We start from the raw sequence: 16997 nt of genomic DNA, 5'->3' as shown, positions 1-16997 counted from the left end.
GCAATGCAGCTAATATGAAAAACGTATGTTTTATGGGGAGTCCGGATACTTTTCACCACATAGTGTAGATGTTTCCCTGGTCCTGGTAAGGAGAGAGAGACTTGCTCAGCTTCTTCACCTTCACTTTACACAGTATAACGCCATTTATAGGTATCTCATTCCCAGAAGCAGGGGAGACAACAAACGAGAACAGAGGGTACTTTGAAGGAAGAGGTTTAGGGTAGCATGTACAGCACAGAGAACAGAGCGGGCTTTCCCTAGCTGCCAACAGCACATGTCACTGTGGTGTCTGTCTGTGATCTGAGCAGTCCATCATTGTGTCCATCACTAGAACGGAACCTGCAGTGGCCACAGCTAATTTTCCTTTTTCTTCAAACATTTCAGGAGCTAACGTAAATAACAGCTTGTTGTACACATGCAATTCAATAGAAATGTTGACTGCAAATAAGACCTAAATAATCCACGTAGCTATGGAAATCTTGGCTATTGCATGATTCTCTTCTTGCTAACTTATCTGCCAACAAAAGATTTGATGAAAATGTTATTAGAATTCAACGAAAGCATTGTGAGCCATCAGAAAGTGCTATTTCTATTTCCAGTGTCTGTGTTTATGGCTCTACTGTGAAATGGCCTTCAGACATCATTGCATGTTTGAAGAAACAAGTACTGCGTGAGCTACAGCTGCGTGAAGAACAAGAAACGTATTCACAATCGTGAATTCGATGAGACTCCAACTGTACAGTTTACTGGTGATGTCAAAAGCTTGATGTCAGACCTGGACTGGAATCTGAATTTCCCAATGTGCAAATACGATCGCCGAACAACGTCATCTATGCGAGGATGCTTCAGTGACCGACCTAAAACTCCACATATCACCGCGAGTTTCCATGTCTTGCTGTAGAACAATCACTGTAACTCTCACACAGGAAGAAACTTACTTATTGTTGCCACGACCTCTGCCTGGGCATATGAATACTACTTACAGTGCCTGTGTTTAAAAACCCCCTATAGCATGTCCTTCAGACAAGGATGCATGTCTGAAGGAACAGACCCTGCTGCAGTTCACAGCTGTATTTAGCATAAGAAATGTGTTTGCAGTTAAAATACGATGAGATTCTCACTCTGCAATTTACTGATGACATTAGAAAATTTGTGCCAGACTGGGACCCGAACCTGGATTTCCCACTTTATGCGAGCAGTGGCCTTAACAACTTCCAGGATCCAGGTTAGAGTGTCAGTATGGAAGAAATTTTACTATTTTGCCAATATATAGGGTAAATCACCTAATGCTTCTTCCAGAAATATTGCAGGTATTGAAAGTGCTATTCATCTGCTGTTTTCATACAGTGGATTGGTAGTCTGGAGCTCGTATTGTTAGCCAATCCATAGATTGTACTAATACCTAGGAAGTGTATTTGTTGTGACAAGATACACTTTTCTAATTAGACCTACTCCTATTGACGTTAACAAACGAAGAGTAGCGTAGTTCAGAATGTCAGTGGTGTTTGTTGCAGGATCCAAGTACGAGTCGTTTACGAGATACCGTATTTGAAATGTTCGACATCGACACTTGTTTGTGGCATTCAACCTGCTTAGTTGCGAAGTACAATGTCTTTATGTTTGCTTACTTCGAGCATGCGTGTTCCTTGAGAGCATTTAGACAAGCTATTCAGTTAGTGTGTGACAATCGCATGAAGACAACTCCGGCATTTGTATGACATACATTATGTGACCAAAGGTATCTGGACACCCCCAGAAACATTCATTTTTCATATTATGTGCATTGTGCTGTTACCTACTGCGAGGTACTCCATATTGGCGCCCTCAGTGGACATTACACACCGTGATACAGCAGAATGGGGCACTCCACGGAACTGATGGACTTCGAATGTGGTCAGGTGATTGATGTCTCACTTGTCATACGTCTGTACGCGAGATTTCCACACTCCTAAACATGCGTAGGTCCGATGTGATAGCGAAGTGGAAACGTGAAGGGACACATACAGCACAAAAGCGTACAGGCCGACCTCATCTGTTGAATGACAGAGACTGCTGACAGTTGAAGAGGGTCGTAATCTGTAATAGGCACACATCTATCCAGAACATCACACGGTAAATCGGAACTGCGTCGGTATCCACTACAAGTGCAATGACGGTTAGACGGGAGGTGACAATACTAGGATTTCATGGTCAAGCGGGTGTTCTTAAGCCACACATCACGATGGTAAATGTCAAATGACGCCTCGCCTGGTGTAAGAAGCGTAAGCATTGGACGATTGAACAGTGGAAAAACGTTGTGTGGAGTGACTAATCATGGTACACAATGTGCCAATCGGATGGAAAGGTGTGGGTATGGCGAATGCCCTGTGAACTCTCTCTGCCAGCATGTGTAGTGGCAACAGTAAAATTCGGAGGCGGTGGTTTTATGATATGGCCGTATTTGTCATGGAAGGTGCTTACACCCCTTGTTGTTTTGCGTGGCACTATCACAGCACAGCCCTACATTCATGTTTTAAGCGCCTTCTTGTTTCCAACTGTTCAAGAGCAGTTCGGGGATGGCGATTACATCTTTCAACATGAAAGAGCATCTTTTCATAATGCATGGGCTGTGGCCGAGTGGTTTCATGACAGTAACGTCTTTGTGAAGGACTGGCCCGCACAGAGTCCTGACCTGAACGCTACAGAACACATCTGGGATATATTGGAACGCCAGCTTCGTGCCAGGTCTCACCGACCAACATCGATACCTCTCTTCAGTGCAGCACTCCGTGTAGAATGAGCTGCCATTCACCAACAAACGATCCAGCACCTGATTGAACGTATGGCTGCGAGAGTGAAAGCTGAGATCAAGCTAAGGGTGGACCAACACCACACTGAAAACCAGCATTACTGATGGAGGGTTTCATTGAATTTGTAAGTCATATTCAGCCAGGTGTCTGGATACATTTGATCACATACTGTATACAAGAAAATGGATATCAGTAGTAGTGTATTTTACTGCGCATGCACATCTAATTAAACTTTGTGGTGGACATTGTAGGCCTGGCAGTACACACACTTATCGTTGTGTAACGTAGAATTGTAACTTGTCTCACGCTTACCTGGTGTCTGTCGGTGTCTCTGCAATCAGATGAGTCAACTCCACAATGGTTTGTGGGTCGTTAACTACAGCCTCAGCCCAGCCCTGCGTCGCCATCACACGGAGCATGTGGGCCTTTATGAAGGCGACGGCGGCCTGCTTCAGCCTGTTGGCGGAATGCCTAATCCCGATAACACCTGCAGCTGCCGCAGTCTCGACAGACAGCTGGGCGACCACCTGTTGCTCACAGTGCGCTTTCAGTACCGAGAGGCCGTATACGTCGGCGGCGACCAGCAGCTGTGGGGCCATGCTGGGCAGCTGAGGCACCTGCAGGGTGTAGAGATATGCCAGCAACTGGCGCAGCACAGGACCCTCTGTGTCCGAGAGTACGAGCTGGCTGCTGCTGCCCTCTACAGTGACGCGACGGACCATGTCTGCAAACACGGGACTCCTGGCGGCCAAGACAGCCCTGTGAGCCACGAGCCGCGTGTCCCCGGCCAGCAGAGTCACCACAGCGCCGTCCCCGGCGTCCAGCAGGGCACCCAGATCAACTGCCGTGGCCTCCTCAGCCTCCTGAACTCGTCCCACTGTGAGGGATTCTGGAACACAGTTTCCCAAGGGAAAGGTGGGATTGGCTACCAGTGCAGAGTTAATCATTTTATCAATTTAATGGCATTTATAAAGCTGCCATCAGGATAAAATTCACACACAACATAGATTAAAGTGTGTAGATGAAGGAAATAATACTTTTGAAAATCTATTACATCTCCTCTTAAAACTTCCCCATTTGCTTGTAAAAAATGCCACGGAAGGAATACAGGCTGCCTATCATTTCTCTTTGTACAATTACTTGCTCAAAGTATCAAAATGGAGATCTAGCACAAAACTAAGAGCATATTTTATTCAACACACAGTCCCAATTTCTGCACTTATTTAAGAAAACAATGATATTTTATGTCTGAAATCTGTATCCCTCTGCCCTTAACTGCTAGCCCAGCATGTTTCTCTCCAGGAACTGATACAGGGGATCAACTAACTGCTGTCACAATCTGGAATGACTTTCTAGAAAAATTATATAGAGGTGGCGGGCATAGCTTGAACTTCTCACATATTCCAACATGACAACACCCAATATTTTGTAGGGTAGTGGCATAACGGCCCCATCCCCCCCCCTCCCCCAGTGGATAAAATTAAATTTTATGTGGGGTACAAACAACTGTGTCCAACTGTGTTTCGCTCACAATACTAATTATTTCTAAAGGATCATGTTTATCATTACTATTTCACAACAATGTAATAGTTATTACATAAGTTAACATTAATTAATTTTTATTTTTAAATTATAGAAGAAATGAATGACACAAGTGGTGCATGCTACAGCTTGTCAAACGAATATATGAACTTCATCTTCCACACATAATCCTCCTGCTGCACACAATAGTTTTCACTTTGTACCATGATGGAGAAATCGAGACATATAGATCACATATATTTCAATATCTCATAAAAATTTGTAGCAAATGACCAGAAATTTCGTCATCACTCACTTCATAATAATAAACGAAAAAATATTAATCTTCAACTCAACACTTACTATGTAGTGGCTACTATTGTAGTGTAAGATGTCTACAGTACTTTATTTTTATTATTGTTTGTGACACCTAGTCAGACTCAAAGCGTTGGCAAGTTAAAATCGTTCGATTTCTGACACTGCAGAAGTAAGGAGTCCAGCAATCAAGTGATACAGAAACAGTAAGTAGAGTGCACGAATTTTCACTTGATTGATTTTAAGTAAAGGTGCAGGGTGAGGGTGACACAAGTGTCAATAGAGAGAGAAGTGGTGTAGAGGAAACAAGTTTTGTAATAAGTGCATAACTTCACTGCAGAGAGTTAGCTAACTTCCATTTTTGAGTAGTCTTAGACGCAATGAGAATGGCTACATCATTACAAATAAGAAGTACCAATTGTATAATTGACACATTAGTCTGAGGTTTAATAAAACGTCTACAAATGCCAAGTATCATTTACCTTTCATCACCTTCAAAATAAAAATTTTCAAAGGAAATATTCTTCTTAGTGGAATTTAGTTAATTGCTAAAGACGATGACTTAGTGTGTGTGTTTGGGAGGGTAAGGGGGTGGGGTGGGGGAGGTGGAGCTCTAGCTAGTGTGCACTCTGGGATAAAGCCATTACTGTAGGGGGGTATGTCAGAGCCAGTCATAGGGAATATGCCATATTTTCAACACACATTTTTTCCGTCTTTTGTTAATTGATGACACCCTACCAAATTGTTGCAGATGGCACTGATAACTGACCTTTGTTCTTGTGAGTTCTTCATTATAAGCTGTTATTAGCGTTGAAAATAGTCACAGTTCCAGTTACTACGTTAGATGATCAGGTTGATCCTTTAATTGACATTTTAAATTACTATTATTTATAGCACTTATTTTCTATCAGCTAGCTCTGAAAATCCGAGAAACAAGAAAGCAATGGGAAAGACAACATTCTAACTGAATTTGTCGAACGTGGAAGAATTGGAATTAGAAATCTGTTAAATATTCCCTATCGTAACATATAGAAACAGGGGAATTTGCCCTCATATTCTAGAAAAACATTATACGGTATTTGTCCTTAAAGGAGGAATGTCTTAAAATACGAAAATTACCGAAGTCTTAGCTTAGTTGTGAATGCCTTATCAAATAAAAGCTTCCACTGTCTTCGACCAGTTGACACACGATTATCAAAAAGTCAGTTTGGATTTGGAAAAAAACGAAGAATCCAAGAAGGAGTAATATCATTAAACTTAATTTGAAACTGTAAATACATAGCTTTGGTAGGTATACAGGAAATGTCTCATGATGTAAAATGGCCAAATAAAGTTTGAGATACAGGAGAGAGTAGGAATATGCATAGAGAGTGATATGTTATGTGGAAGCTGTATAATAAAAGAGAAGACTTCCATTGGAGTGCACTCTACACAGGTTCTACGCATGTTCACAAATGAGTCCGGCAGGGTGGTGTACTATAAACAATTATCTTTAATTTATTCAACGAACACGTACTTAGGAAGGGGGAGAATACAATCTAGGCCCATGCTAGTGGCCTCTGTCTGCATCAGAACCAGAATTGTCCCAAAAGTGCACCTCCATGATAAATTTGGATAATCTATGAGTGGACATTGCACACCACACGGTCTCCCATTGAGGGTGAAGTGACATCTCGATCGCCAAATACTGACTCTCAGCCCCCAACCGTGCCAATTTCACTTACTAACGAAACCATACAAATAAAAGTGGCCGACAACAACATGGGGTGTTCGATGGGCATTCTAATTCCCATCGTGTCCCACGGCTGTGGCATTGGACTGGATGAAGAAGACCCATTGAGTTCCCTCCACAGTCGCCAGATCTAACACCTACGGACTTTTACTTGTGGCGAACTGGAGGAACTTTGCACGCTGGAGGAACTTCGCCAGGAGATTACAGCGACATGTGCAGCGATCTCCACTGTAACAGTGACCGACATAGTTGCGACGAGCGGGAAGCTGTGGCCGAGCGGTACTAGGCGCTTCAGTCCGGAATCGCGCTCATGCTAGAGTCGCAGGTTAGAATCCTGCCTCCGGTATGGATGTGTGGGATGTCCTTAGGTTAGTTAGGTTTAAGTAGTTCTAAGTCTAAGGGAGTAAGGCCATCAGATGTTAAGTACCATAGTGCTTAGAGAATTTTAACGACCGCTCGTCATTCTGCTATGTGTATACCCGCCGACTGTAAACATTTTAACACTTAAAGTAACCCTATGCTAAGCTGAAAGTTGTACAACATATGTGATGAATTATTAGTTGTAAAATAAACACATAAGTAATAGTTTTCGTTCCTTATGGTGTGCATACATTTTTCTGGCTGACTGTATATAAAGAAGAAAAAAAAATGTTAATTAGTTACAAAGTTCGGCGTGTTACAATTTATTCAAAATGTAAACGTCACTACATATATTCGGATTAAGGTTATGACATCTTCGATGTGCCTGCCGTCATTGGCAATGAGGTGGCGCAGATGAATAGCGAAACTCTGCGTGACCCGCTGAAGTGTCGGAAAGTCGATGCTGGCGATGACCTCCTGAATGTTTGTTTTCAGCTCAGCAACAGTCTCTGGGCTATTGCTGTACACCTTGACCTTAATACAGCCCCACCGAAAGAAGTCGATGTATTCAGATCCAGAGAATATGGAGGCCAATCGAGGCCCATGCTCGTGCCTCCTGGGTACACCAGAGCCAGAATGCGGTCCCCAGAATGCTCCTCCAGGACATCAAACACTTCCCTGCTTCGAAGGGGTCGAGCACTATCTTGCATGAATCACATCTTATCGAAATGAGGGTAACTTTGGATAATCGTGATGATATCATCTTCCAAAACCTTTATGTACCGTTCGGTAGTCACCAAAAGAATATTGCAGTGATTATTCCGTGACTGGAGACTGCACACCACACAGTCACCCGTTGAGGGTGAAGAGACTTCTCGATCACCGAATGCGCAGTCTCAGTCCACCAAATGCGCCAATTTCGCTTATTGACGAACCCATCCAAATAAATGTGGGCATAGGGGCGAAACGAAACCATATTCACATCAAAGTCCTGTTCGTCAATTCTGGAGACAAGAGTGTAGGCGAAACAAAACTGCTGTTCCATGGCCCTCTGGCTTAATGGCTGAGGAGTTTGAATTTTGTATGGGAAAAGACGCATGTCTTCAACAACTATACGTCGCAGTGCCTCCCAGTTTATTCCCAGCTGTTGTGCAGCTCGTCTGATAGATTTCCTGGGGCTGGTTTGAAACACAGCGCTTGTCGTCTTGATGTTTTCAGGCGTTTCCATCCGTTTCGGTCCACCGACATTGCGAACACTGTTAGCATGAAAGCTACCCGTTCTCTCAAACTTGCGAATCATATTCTTGATTTTTAGCACACACGGACCGGTTGTCTTCATCTTGATCTCGGTCACACCACTTCCTTTGAGCCTCATTTGGGCTGTTATTGCTCGTGTAGTAGGCCTTCACAAGTGGTATATGTTCAGGTACGCTGTACCGTGACGTTTTCTCGTGCACATAGCCGACAACAACAAGGCGCACGTGCATACGCAAACTAATTCCCATCATCCCCCGCAGCCAACAGTACAATTTGAACGTCATAAAGCAAACCGTTCAGAAGCTATGACGATTTCATTTCATGTAGGTCAATAATTGTCACTCTCAAACTTCCTGGCAGATTAAAACTGTGTGCCAGATCGAGACTCGAACTCAGGACCTGTGCCTTTTGCGGGCAACTGCTCTATCGACTGGGCTACCCAACCACGACTCACGTCCCGTCCTCTGGGCTTCAGTTCTGCCAGTACCTCGTCTCCTACCTTCCAAACTTCACTAGCACTCCTGCCAGGAAGTTTCATATCAGCGTACACTCCACTGCAGAGTGAAAATTTCAGTCTGCAAACATTCCCCCAGTCTGTGCCTAAGCTATGTCACCGCAATATCCTTTCTTTTTTGGAGTGCTAGCCTTGCAAGATTCGCAGAAGAGCTTATGTGAAGTTTGGAAGGTAGGAGACGAGGTACTGGTAGAACTGAAGCCCAGAGGAGGGGACGTGAGTCCTGCTTCGGTAGCTCAGATGGTAGAGCACTTGCCCTCAAAAGGCAAAGGTCTTTAGTTCTTGTCTCGGTCCGGCACACCCTTTTAATATGCCAGGAAGTTTCATATCAGCGCACACTCTGCTGTAGTGTGAAAATTTCAATCTGGAATTGTCATCCTGTATGAATAACTTTCCTTCCTGATTTCTATCGTAAAAATGTTGTTGTTGTTGTTGTCTTCAGTTCAGAGACTGGTTTGATGCTGCTGTATCCTATGTAAGCTCCTTCATCTCAAAGTACCTACCGCTATCTACTTAATGTATTCATATCTTGGCCTCCCTCCACGCTGCTCTCCAATACTGAACTGGTGATAACCTTGATGCCTCAAAAAAAGGCAGACGAACAGATCCCTTCTTCTAATCAATTTGTGCCACAAATTTCTCTTCTTCCCATTCTATTCAGTACCTCCAGATCAGTTACATGGTATACCCATTTAATCTTCAGCATCCTTCTGTAGCACCACATTTCGAAAGATTCTATTCTCTTCTTGCATAAACTATTTATCGTCCATGTTTCACATCCATACACAGCTACACTCCATAAAAATTCTTTCAGAAACGACTTCCTGACATTTGAAACTATACTCGATTTTAACAAATTTTTCTTTTGAAACGCTTTCCTTGTCATTGCCAGTCTACATTTTACATCCTCTCTACTTCCACCATCATCAGTTAATTTGCTCCCCAAATAGCAAAAGTCATCTACTACTTTAAGTGCCACGTTTGCTAATCTAATCCCCTCAGCCTCACCTTATTTAATTCGACTACTTCCCATTATCATCGTTTCGCTTTTGTTTAAGTTCATCTTTTATCCTCCTTTGAAGACACTGTCCGTTCCATTCGACTGCTCTTCCAGGTCCTTTGCTCTATCTGAGAGAATTCCAATGTCATTGGCAAACATCAAAGCTTTTATTTCTTCTTCGGATTTAAATTCCTACTCTGAACTTTTCTTTTGTTTTCTTTACTGCTTGCTCAGTACATAGACTGAATGACGTTGGGGATGGGCTACAACCATGTCTCACTCCATTCTCAACCACTGTTTTCCTTTCATGCCCCTCGGCTGCAGTCTTTGGTTTGCTCTAAGCAAAAAATGATCTATGTGATCGTTCCAATTTAGGTTATCTGTAATTGTAATCCCCAAGTATTTAGTTGGATTTACAGCCTTAATATTAAGTGTGACTTATCGCGTAATCAAAATTTCTTTGGATTTCTTTTAGCACTCATGTGAATAACTTCACTCTTTTCTTTATCAGCTTCAATTGCCACTTTTCGCACCATACATATATCTTATCTAAATCATTTTGCTGTTCGTTTTGGTCATGACTTAACAACACGGTAAATAACAGCATCATTTGCAAACAATCTGAGAGGGATACTCAGATTGTCTCCTATGTCGTTAATATTGTTCAGGAACAACGGAGGGAAAAACTTTGAAATTTGTGGTAAGGTCTTATGGGACCAAACTGCTGAGGTCATCCAAGCTTACACGCTATTTAATCTAACATAAAGTAACTTACGCTAAGGACGACACACAGACCCATGTCCGATGGAGGACTCGAACCTCCGACGGGGGAGTCACAGGGAGCGTGACAAGACGCCCCAGACCGCGCGGCTACCCCGCTCGGCAACAACAGATGGCCTATAACACTTCCTTGGGGAACGCAGGATATTGCTTCTGTTTTACTCGATGACGTTCCGTCTATTACTACGGACTGTGATCTTACTGAGAGGAAATCGCGAAGCCAGTCGCACAACTGAGGCGATTTTCCATATTCATGCAGTTTGGTTAGAAGACGCATGTGAGGAACGGTGTCGAAAGTCTTCTGGAAATCTAAAAATTTGGAGTCAGTTTGACATGCCCTGTCGATAGCACTCATCAGTTGATGAGTATAAAGAGGTAGTTGTGTTCTACAACAACGATGTTTTCTGCACCCGTGATGTCTATGTGTCAATAAATCGTTTTCTTCGAGGTAATTCATAATGTTCGAACACAGTGTATGTTCCCCTACTGCAAATCGACGTTATTGATGTGGGTCTGGAATTCAGCGGATTATTCCTACTTCCATTTTTGGCTATTGGTGTGACTTGAGCAATTTTCCAGAATTTAGGTACGGAACTTTCTGTGAGCAGTCAGTTGTATATAATTCCTAAATATGGAGCTACAGCATCAGCATAATCGGAAAGGAACCTGAGTGGGATACAATGTGGACCGGAGGACTTGCCTTTATTAAGTGATTTAACCTGCTTTGCTGCACCGTGGATGTCTCTACTTCTATGTTTCTCATCTAGGCAGTCGTTCTTTATCGGAATTCAGAAATATTTACTTCGTCTTCTTTGGTGAATTAGTTTCGGAAAATGTGTTTCATAACTCTGCTTTAGTGGCACTGTCATCAATGACTTCACCGTTGTTAATCGTGCAGTGGAGGTATTGATTGCGTCTCGCCACTGGCGTGCTTTATGTATGACCTGTCGCTGTTCCTTGATCACTGTCAACTGTCTTCAGTGCGTGATTGGCCGCAGACACGCACTGCCGCAGGAGCAACACCTGTTTCTGGAGCTGAGCCGTGCGCCAAGTCTAACATCATGGAAAGGAATAGCTTGGACGAAATATGCACTTGCGTCTACCTGTCGCTAAAGGGTTAATAGAGGTGGCGTTTGGACATTTAAGCTGCTGATTGAGAACAGCTTACACCATGGACTTCCCTTTCACATATAGGCAATATTGAAGCAGGTATACAGAATCACTGCATACTCATATACACTTCTTTTGTGCATTGGCTGTTGGCTTTTCCTTTCACACACTTGTAATCACAAGGAAAACGTTTATATTTTGTGTTCTGTCAAACATTTCGTTGGTTAAGTCTCTTTGTACATAAATCCACACAAAACTTACAGTGCTTACGCATTAAATGTTGGTGTCGTTGAGGCTGCTCCCTGCTGAGGACAGATAGCTGTACCTCACCGTGGTCGTCGTATTCCACGCCAAGACAACTTGGTGGCCAAGGAATCGGGGTTGGAAAGATGTTTTGCTCTAAATGCAAGTCCGTCTGGAGACTACACACACTGTTCCTCGATGCTCAAAAACTCCGTGATGCTTTCACAATTCTTCTCCTACTTTCGTTTCTGCCCCTGTGTGGTCAACAGAGAACAGGCGACTGCTTCATTGTCTTTCTTTCGTCAGTGAACATTATACTGCTGTGTGCATTTTGTTAATACTCTACGGTTTATCTATAATATCTGGTCTCATTCCTGAATAACGAAAGACGTCTCTCCTGTAAGCATATTACATCTGTTTGTTATCAGATTTCTGGCGCTGCAGTCCGGAACCGCGGGACTGCTACGGTCGCAGGTTCGAATCCTGCCTCGGGCATGGGCGTGTGTTGTCCTTAGGTTAGGTTTAAGTAGTTCTAAGTTATAGGGGACTTATGCCCTAAGATGTTGAGTCCCATAGTACTCAGAGCCATTTGACCCATTTTTTTGTTATCAGATTTTTCTGACACAAAAATTAAAGATTTTTGAGACACAAAATAAAGTTTAATAAGATTCACTTAAATTGTATAGGCACTTAAGGTTTTAGCAACCATAAATACTTTTTTCAGTTTTTTTATATATCTTGTGTACTTCACCGTCGTAATTGTACGTAAAAATGGACTACTCCTGTCACTATAGACTTTCATTTTGCCTCTACGCATCCACCCTTCAATACCTGATCTGCTGCCCATAGAAAAGTACACTTTCAATGGCTTGCTTGTGCCATTTGTACTTGCAAATAATAACCCATCTAAAACGTATGACCACTAACAGCCATAATTATTAGTCTGCAAATGGCGCAAGTACTGATATAATATTGTTTAGTACACTGTTCTCAGTCACCAGTACAAATATCTGCAGTTATACCCATTACACAATGTATGTCTACACGTAGGAAGGTGAACGATCTGTATGTATAACTAACTACACACACTAAGCATTTGAACGTTATATACACTGAAGAACCAAAGAAATTTCGTGTAGGTTCCCCGCGAACACGCAGAAGTGCCGCAACACGACGTGGCATGGACTCGACTACTGTCTGAAGTAGTGCTGGAGGGAACTGACACTATTAATCCTGCAGGGCTGTACATAAATCCGCAGGAGTACGAAGGGGTGGAGACTTCTTCTGAGCAGCACGTTGCAAGGATTCTCACTTATGCTCAATAATGTTCATGTCTGGGGAGTGTTCTGACGAGTGGAAGTGTTTAAACTCAGAAGAGTTTTCCTGGAGCCACTCTGTAGCAATCCTGGACGCGTGGGGTGTCGTATTGTCCTTCTGGAATTGCCCAAGTCCGTTGGAATGTACAATGGACACGAATGGATGAAAGTGATCAGACAGGAAGCTTATGTACGTGTCACCTGTCAAGATTCGTGTCCAAATGTATCAGGGCAGTAGAGAACCAAGTCTGCTGTGGCCACATTTTCCATTGTGCCAGGTGTATCGAAGATGGCGGCCATGACGTCATCCAAGATGGCGGCCTGTAGACTTGGCAACAGCGCATGACATCATCCAAGATGGCGGATTTTGGCGGCAAGTTTGAATTTTGGCAGGAAGATACGTCAATTTGGCTACCTCCACTAACCTAACCCTCCAGAAAAAAAAAAAAAAAAATTGGCCCGAAATTCAAATACCAGCAGGATAATGCGTCACATCAAGAAAAATGGCGGGAAAAAGGAACTTCTCTTTATTATTTAACCACTTTAAAGCATGTGTGTTCGCCACGAGCTCTAGAGCACAACTGGTATAGATGTTATCGTTGCCACCTGAGAGCGCCACAATGACGTCATCCAAAATGGCGGATTTTGGCGGGAAGAAGTTCAATTGGGCTACCTCCACTAACCCAACCAGCCCTCCCACAGGAAATGGCGGGAAGTTCAAATTCCAACATGATAATGGGTCACATCTATTAAAATGGTGGTAAAAATGTACTTGTCTTTATTATTTAGCCAGTTTCAAACAAGTGCGTGCGCCACTGAGTCTGGACTCCAACTGACTTAGTTCACATCGTCGCCACCAGAGATCGCCACCGTGACGTCATCCAGGATGGCGACCGTGACGTCAATCGAGATGGCTGGACTCAGAGTATCCACCATATGGCGTAGGATTGTACACTTGGTCTACCTCCACTAACATAACCCCCTCCTTAATGGAGATTGAAACACCCCGGATTAAAATTCCTTATTGGATTTTGTGTAATTTACCGAAGCCGCCAAACAGTTAATTATTACGATTATATGACCGTGTGCTTAATGGAAGAAAGGCTATCGGTTTTTCTGTTGGTTTCGGGGGTATTTCAACCGAGTGCGGCTGTTCTGAGATTGAATAGTGGAAATGATAGAAAGTTTGTCTATTATTAAGGACCACAAAGGTTGCGATGTACAAATTGATTTCCTACTAACACACAAATGATGAGGCAGTTACTACCTTCGCCTTACCCGTCTAATCACAGTTATATCTTTTTATTGGTTGTTGATTTTCAGTACTTCGCCACACGCAATGCTGATGTTTAACTTTCACAACAATCCCTACTGCAATCCATGGTTGTTGCTGGCCGACGCGGTTGACGCGAAACACGTAATTCGGCACTTGTCACTTTCTGTTTCATATCACTCGCAAATCGGTATTAGTGAGGGTCAACCCCACGACGATCAGGGGGACGTGCTCACTCGTCATATTCTGGTGAATTTTACTCGACCAGCATTCTTGTCCGTCTTTCCAGCACCACTTGTTGTTGTTGTGGTCTTCAGTCCTGAGACTGGTTTGATGCAGCTCTCCATGCTACTCTATCCTGTGCAAGCTTCTTCATCTCCCAGTACCTACTGCAACCTACATCCTTCTGAATCTGCTTAGTGTATGCATCTCTTGGTCTCCCCCTACGATTTTTACCCTCCACGCTGCCCTCCAATACTAAATTGGTGATCCCTTGATGCCTCAGAACATGTCCTACCAACCGATCCCTTCTTCTGGTCAAGTTGTGCCACAAACTCCTCTTCTCCCCAATCCTATTCAGTACCTCCTCATTAGTTATGTGATCTACCCACCTAATCTTCAGCATTCTTCTGTAGCACCACATTTCGAAAGCTTCTATTCTCTTCTTGTCCAAACTATTTATCGTCCATGTTTCACTTCCATACATGGCTACACTCCATACAAATACTTTCAGAAAAGACTTCCTGACACTTAAATCTATACTCGATGTTAACAAATTTCTCTTCTTCAGAAACGATTTCCTTGCCATTGCCAGTCTACATTTTATATCCTCTCTACTTCGACCATCATCAGTTATTTTGCTCCCCAAATAGCAAAACTCCTTTACTACTTTAAGTGTCTCATTTCCTAATCTAATACCCTCAACATCACCCGACTTAATTCGACTACATTCCATTATCCTCGTTTTGCTTTTGTTGATGTTCATCTTATATATATAAGGTGCTTAGAATATCAATATAGGTCAGTGCTGTGATAGTGCCACGCAAAACAACAAAGGGGTGCAAGTCCCCTACAAGTCATCGGCGAACCTCAAAGTTTTTATTTCTTCTCCATGGATTTTAATACCTACTCCGAATTTTTCTTTTGTTTCCTTTACTGCTTGCTCAATATACAGATTGAATAACATCGGGGAGAGGCTACAACCCTGTCTTACTCCCTTCCCAACCACTGCTTCCCTTTCATGTCCCTCGACTCTTATAACTGCCATCTGGTTTCTGTACAAATTGTAAATAGCCTTTCGCTCCCTGTATTTTACCCCTGCCACCTTTAGAATTTGAAAGAGAGTATTCCAGTCAACATTGTCAAAAGCTTTCTCTAAGTCTACAAATGCTAGAAACGTAGGTTTGCCTTTCCTTAATCTTTCTTCTAAGATAAGTCGTAAGGTCAGTATTGCCTCACGTGTCCCAATATTTCTACGGAATCCAAACTGATCTTCCCCGAGGTCGGCTTCTACTAGTTTTTCCATTCGTCTGTAAAGAATTCGTGTTAGTATTTTGCAGCTGTGGCTTATTAAACTGATTGTTCGGTAATTTTCACATCTGTCAACACCTGCTTTCTTTGGGATTGGAATTATTATATTCTTCTTGAAGTCTGAGGGTATTTCGCCTGTTTCATACATCTTGCTCACCAGATGGTAGAGTTTTGTCAGGACTGGCTCTCCCAAGGCCGTCAGTAGTTCCAATGGAATGTTGTCTACTCCGGGGGCCTTGTTTCGACTCAGGTCTTTCAGTGCTCTGTCAAACTCTTCACGCAGTATCGTATCTCCCATTTCATCTTCATCTACAACCTCTTCCATTTCCATAATATTGTCCTCAAGTACATCGCCCTTGTATAGACCCTCTATATACTCCTTCCACCTTTCTGCTTTCCCTTCTTTGCTTAGAACTGGTTTTCCATCTGAGCTCTTGATGTTCATACAAGTGGTTCTCTTCTCTCCAAAGGTCTCTTTAATTTTCCTGTAGGCAGTATCTATCTTACCCCTAGTAAGATAAGCCTCTACATCCTTACATTTGTCCTCTAGCCATCCCTGCTTAGCCATTTTGCACTTCCTGTCGATCTCATTTTTGAGACGTTTGTATTCCTTTTTGCCTGCTTCATTTACTGCATTTTTATATTTTCTCCTTTCATCAATTAAATTCAATATTTCTTCTGTTACCCAAGGATTTCTACTAGCCCTCGTCTTTTTACCTACTTGATACTCTGCTGCCTTCACTACTTCATCCCTCAAAGCTACCCATTCTTCTTCTACTGTATTTCTTTCCCCCATTCCTGTCAATTGTTCCCTTATGCTCTCCCTGAAACTCTGTACAACCTCTGGTTCTTTCAGTTTATCCAGGTCCCATCTCCTTAAATTCCCACCTTTTTGCAGTTTCTTCAGTTTTAATCTACAGGTCATAACCAATAGATTGTGGTCAGAGTCCACATCTGCCCCTGGAAATGTCTTACAATTTAAAACCTGGTTCCTAAATCTGTGTCTTACCATTATATAATCAATCTGATACCTTTTAGTATCTCCAGGGTTCTTCCATGTATACAACCTTCTATCATGATTCTTAAACCAAGTGTTAGCTATGATTAAATTGTGCTCTGTGCAAAATTCTACCAGGCGGCTTCCTCTTTCATTTCTTAGCCCCAATCCATATTCACCTACTATGTTTCCTTCTCTCCCTTTTCCTACACTGGAATTCCAGTCACCCATAACTATTAAATTTTCGTCTCCCTTCACAA

General features: G+C 42.8%; 1 protein-coding gene across 1 annotated transcript in view; it reads right to left on the bottom strand.

The window, feature by feature from the left end:
- The window catches only part of LOC126213381 (ankyrin-3-like), a 100713-nt gene that overhangs the window by 38879 nt on the left and 44837 nt on the right, over positions 1 to 16997 (bottom strand). Inside the window, exon 3 of the mRNA XM_049941087.1 lies at positions 3102 to 3678. Within this exon, the coding sequence (XP_049797044.1) occupies positions 3102 to 3678 (577 nt within the window). The remainder of the gene's footprint in view (positions 1 to 3101; positions 3679 to 16997) is intronic.

This window comes from Schistocerca nitens, chromosome 11, assembly GCF_023898315.1.
Source record: "Schistocerca nitens isolate TAMUIC-IGC-003100 chromosome 11, iqSchNite1.1, whole genome shotgun sequence".
Lineage (NCBI taxonomy): Eukaryota > Metazoa > Arthropoda > Insecta > Orthoptera > Acrididae > Schistocerca > Schistocerca nitens.
The sequence above is the reverse complement of the archived record's forward strand: the minus strand, read 5'-3'. Positions and strand labels throughout refer to the sequence as shown.